Below are 3,330 nucleotides of genomic sequence, written 5' to 3'. Positions count from 1 at the left end.
TGGAGGGGAAGGGAGGATCGATATACGGGGTGGGGCCTTAGCTTGAAGAAGCGGAGCAAGGGGTGACACTTGACAGAAGAGGTAGAGCAAGGGGCAGGGCTTTGGAATCCAGTTACCAGCCATTAGAAATGTGGCAACCTATGCGTTAATGAGTTGTACACAGACCGATTCCTCAGTTTGTCATGCTGACACAGCACTTTAGGGTTGGGAAAGGATTTAATGTCTATCTGACTGTCCAGTAGCTGATTCAGGAAAGAGGGCTTAACACCATGTCCCCAGCCAGCTCTGCACGGTGGTTGGCCTTAGAGCCAGACCACTAGGAGAAAACTTTCGGTCCTTTATGAGTAAAGAGCCAGAGCAGCCTGTCTCGTATCTGTTTGGTCTTGAAACCATAGATGATGGGATGTAGCATGGGGGGCACCAGAATGCTCATGTTGGCAATGAGAACGTGGAAATGCAAGGGCACATTCTGGGCAAACCGGTGTGTGAGGATGGAGAAGAGAGATGGGATGTAAAAGGCTAAGGTGGCAAACAGGTGGGAGCTGCAAGTCCAAAAAGTCTTCACCCAGGCGTCCTTTGTGGGGAGGCTGAAGATCGCCCTGAGAATCTGTGTATAGGACAGGGCAATAAAAAACACATCCAGACCAGTGATGAGGAATATCAGAGAGAAGCCATAGTAATTATTGACACGGATGTCAGCACAGGCCAACTTCACCATGGACATATGCTCACAGTAGGTGTGGGGGATGATGTTGGTTCTGGAATAGGGGCACCGCCTCGCCAGGAAGGGATTGGGTAGAACGAGTATGCTGCTGCGTAGTACCACAGCCAGACCTATCTTGCCCACCACGGGGCTTGTCAGGATGGTGGAATGTCTCAGGGGATCACAGATGGCCACGTAACGATCCAAAGCCATGGCCACCAAGATCCCAGATTCCATCGCTGAGAAGCAGTGAATGAAGTACAGCTGGGTGAGGCAGGCATTGAAATCGATTTCCCTAGAATTGAACCAGAAGATGCTCAGCATTTTAGGCACGGTGGATGTAGACAGGGCCAGGTCAGTGACAGCCAGCATGCAAAGGAAATAATACATGGGTGCATGCAGGCTTGGCTCTATCTTCACGATGAAGAGGATGGTGAAGTTCGCGAAGATGGCTATGGCATATATTGCACATAAGGGGATGGAGATCCAGACATGGGCCGCCTCCAGGCCAGGAATGCCCAGCAGGATGAAGGTGAGGGGGTTGGTGAAGTCGGTTGTATTGGAATCTGACATGGAGTAGGGGAGAAGGTGTCCAACTCTGAGGTAGAATGGTGTCTCCTGACTTCCTGTATGTGCCCAAGCTCTAGGGTGAGGGTCGCAGTACAAATGCCTGGATGGAGAGACAATGTTAATATGAGACACTACATGCACTTCTGGACGCTGTTCTCGTGGGTGAAGCAGATTGGTTGCTCTGCACACACTGAAAAATGACATTTTCATTTTTTAGAGAAATTAATTATGAACTCCTGACCCTACTAATACCAATTCTATATTTTGTGGTGCTCCATATGTCAATAATTCCTTTTTGTCTTAGTGTGGGAAGCCTTAATAGATACCAGCAGGAAGCCTGAGGGTGAATACTGCTTATTGCTCATTGTTCCTTAATGCAATGAAACCCAGGCTACAAAGTCCATGCTGTAGGGAGTTTCCCATTCACCCAGTAGCTCAAAATCTGAGAGTGGAAAAAAATCAAAACTCTGCCAAGACATGTGCCAGGAGAAACATCCCAACTAGAACATACCTCTGGGAGAAGACCTGGCAGCTCAAAGGAAACACCTGCTCTTTTGAAGCAGTGGCCAAAACAAAGACAATGCCTAAGGAATGGAATGGAAAATAACCTGCTCTGTATATGTGCTCCGTTTTCATAGAATAGAATATCAGGGTTGGAAAGGACCTCAGAAGGTCTTCTAGTCCAACCAGCTGCTCAAAGCAGAGCCACGCTCCGGACAGATCCCTAAATGCCCCCCTCAAGGACTGAACACACAACCCTGGGTTTAATACGCCAACACTCAAACCACTGAGCTATCCCTCCCCCCAGTCTCTATAAAGGATATCACAGAGAGAATGTGAGTTTCTGAGGGCCTCTCTACATTACCAGGTGGATCGACGGACAGCGATTGATCCAGCAGGGACCGATTTATTGCATCTAGACGCGATAAATTCACCACCGAGCACTCTCCTGTTGACTCCAGTACTCCACCAGGGCGAGAGGCGCAGGCGGAGTCGACGGGAGAGCATCAGCCGTCAACTTACCGCAGTGAAGACACGGCGGTAAGTAGATCTAAGTACATCGACTTCAGCTACGTTATTCACGTAACTTAGATTGATTCCCCCACCCAATGTAGACAAGGCCCAAGGCTAGGTCTACACTACCCGCCTGAATCGGCGGGTAGAAATCGATCTCTCAGGGATCGAATTATTGCGTCTTGTCGGGATACAACAATCGATCCCCGAATCGATGCTCTTACTCCACCAGCGGAGGTGGGAGTAAGCGCTGTCGACAGGGAGCCGTGGAGTTCGATTTTGCCGCCATCCTCACAGCGGGGTAAGTCGGCTCCGATAGGTCAGATTCAGCTACGCTATCCATGTTGCTGAATTTACGTATCTTAAATCGACCCATCCCCCCATAGTGAAGACCTGCCCTAAGACAGGCTATGAGAATGGGGGAGAGAGTCTGAAAAGTCTGTGACTCTTTAGTTTAGAGAAGAGAGAAAGAAGGGGGCATATGATAGAGGAGAGGAAAAGAAACAGTGAAACTGATTGTGTTGAAATGGACAAATGGAGAACAGCTCCCAACCAGTAATATGAACAGATAGTGCTTCAAAAGGCTAATTCCTCAAAGCTGAGACAAATTATCAGCAAAACTGATGGGGAGGAAAAGTTCAGACAGAAAAATGGTAATGAAACTTAGGAGATCCTTAAGAATATTTTATTACATAGCTAAAAAGGAATGATAAATCAAGAATGTGGACAACTTTTGCAATGTATAACAAATGGGGGGGAAAGGAATACAGATAGCAAGCAATACAAATTGCATTTTATGAAAATGATAAGGGGCACTAAAGACATCAGGGAAAAATTCATGCTTGGCCAGGCTATTGATCACAAAAAAGGAGGTTATTAAGTATTTTAAGAACAAAGAAATAATGGAAAATTTTAGGCCAAATTCTCGTGAGACAAAGGAAATTTGATAATGTTGCAAAAAAAAGAGTTGTATTTTTTGTTTGGCATTTCCTGTACATTAGCAATCAATGAGGTATTAAGCAGCATCTACAGTAGAATGTTAG

The 3,330-nt window shown here is 46.7% G+C and overlaps 1 protein-coding gene across 1 annotated transcript; it reads right to left on the bottom strand.

Moving 5' to 3' along the window:
* Nucleotides 1-316: 316 nt before the first annotated feature.
* LOC117887917 (olfactory receptor 52B2-like) lies at nucleotides 317-1,276 on the bottom strand. Its single transcript, XM_034790751.1, has one exon. It carries the CDS (start codon nucleotides 1,274-1,276, stop codon nucleotides 317-319), a length of 960 nt encoding a protein of 319 aa, XP_034646642.1.
* Nucleotides 1,277-3,330: the final 2,054 nt, after the last annotated feature.

The sequence above is a fragment of the Trachemys scripta genome, chromosome 1, assembly GCF_013100865.1.
Source record: "Trachemys scripta elegans isolate TJP31775 chromosome 1, CAS_Tse_1.0, whole genome shotgun sequence".
NCBI classification, from domain to species: domain Eukaryota; kingdom Metazoa; phylum Chordata; order Testudines; family Emydidae; genus Trachemys; species Trachemys scripta.
Note: the sequence above shows the minus strand (reverse complement) of the source record. Positions and strands in the feature narration are given on the sequence as shown.

Excerpts from the sequence above, each read along its gene's own strand:
- LOC117887917 (XM_034790751.1), bottom strand. The coding sequence starts at position 1,276 with ATGTCAGATTCCAATACAACCGACTTCACCAACCCCCTCACCTTCATC.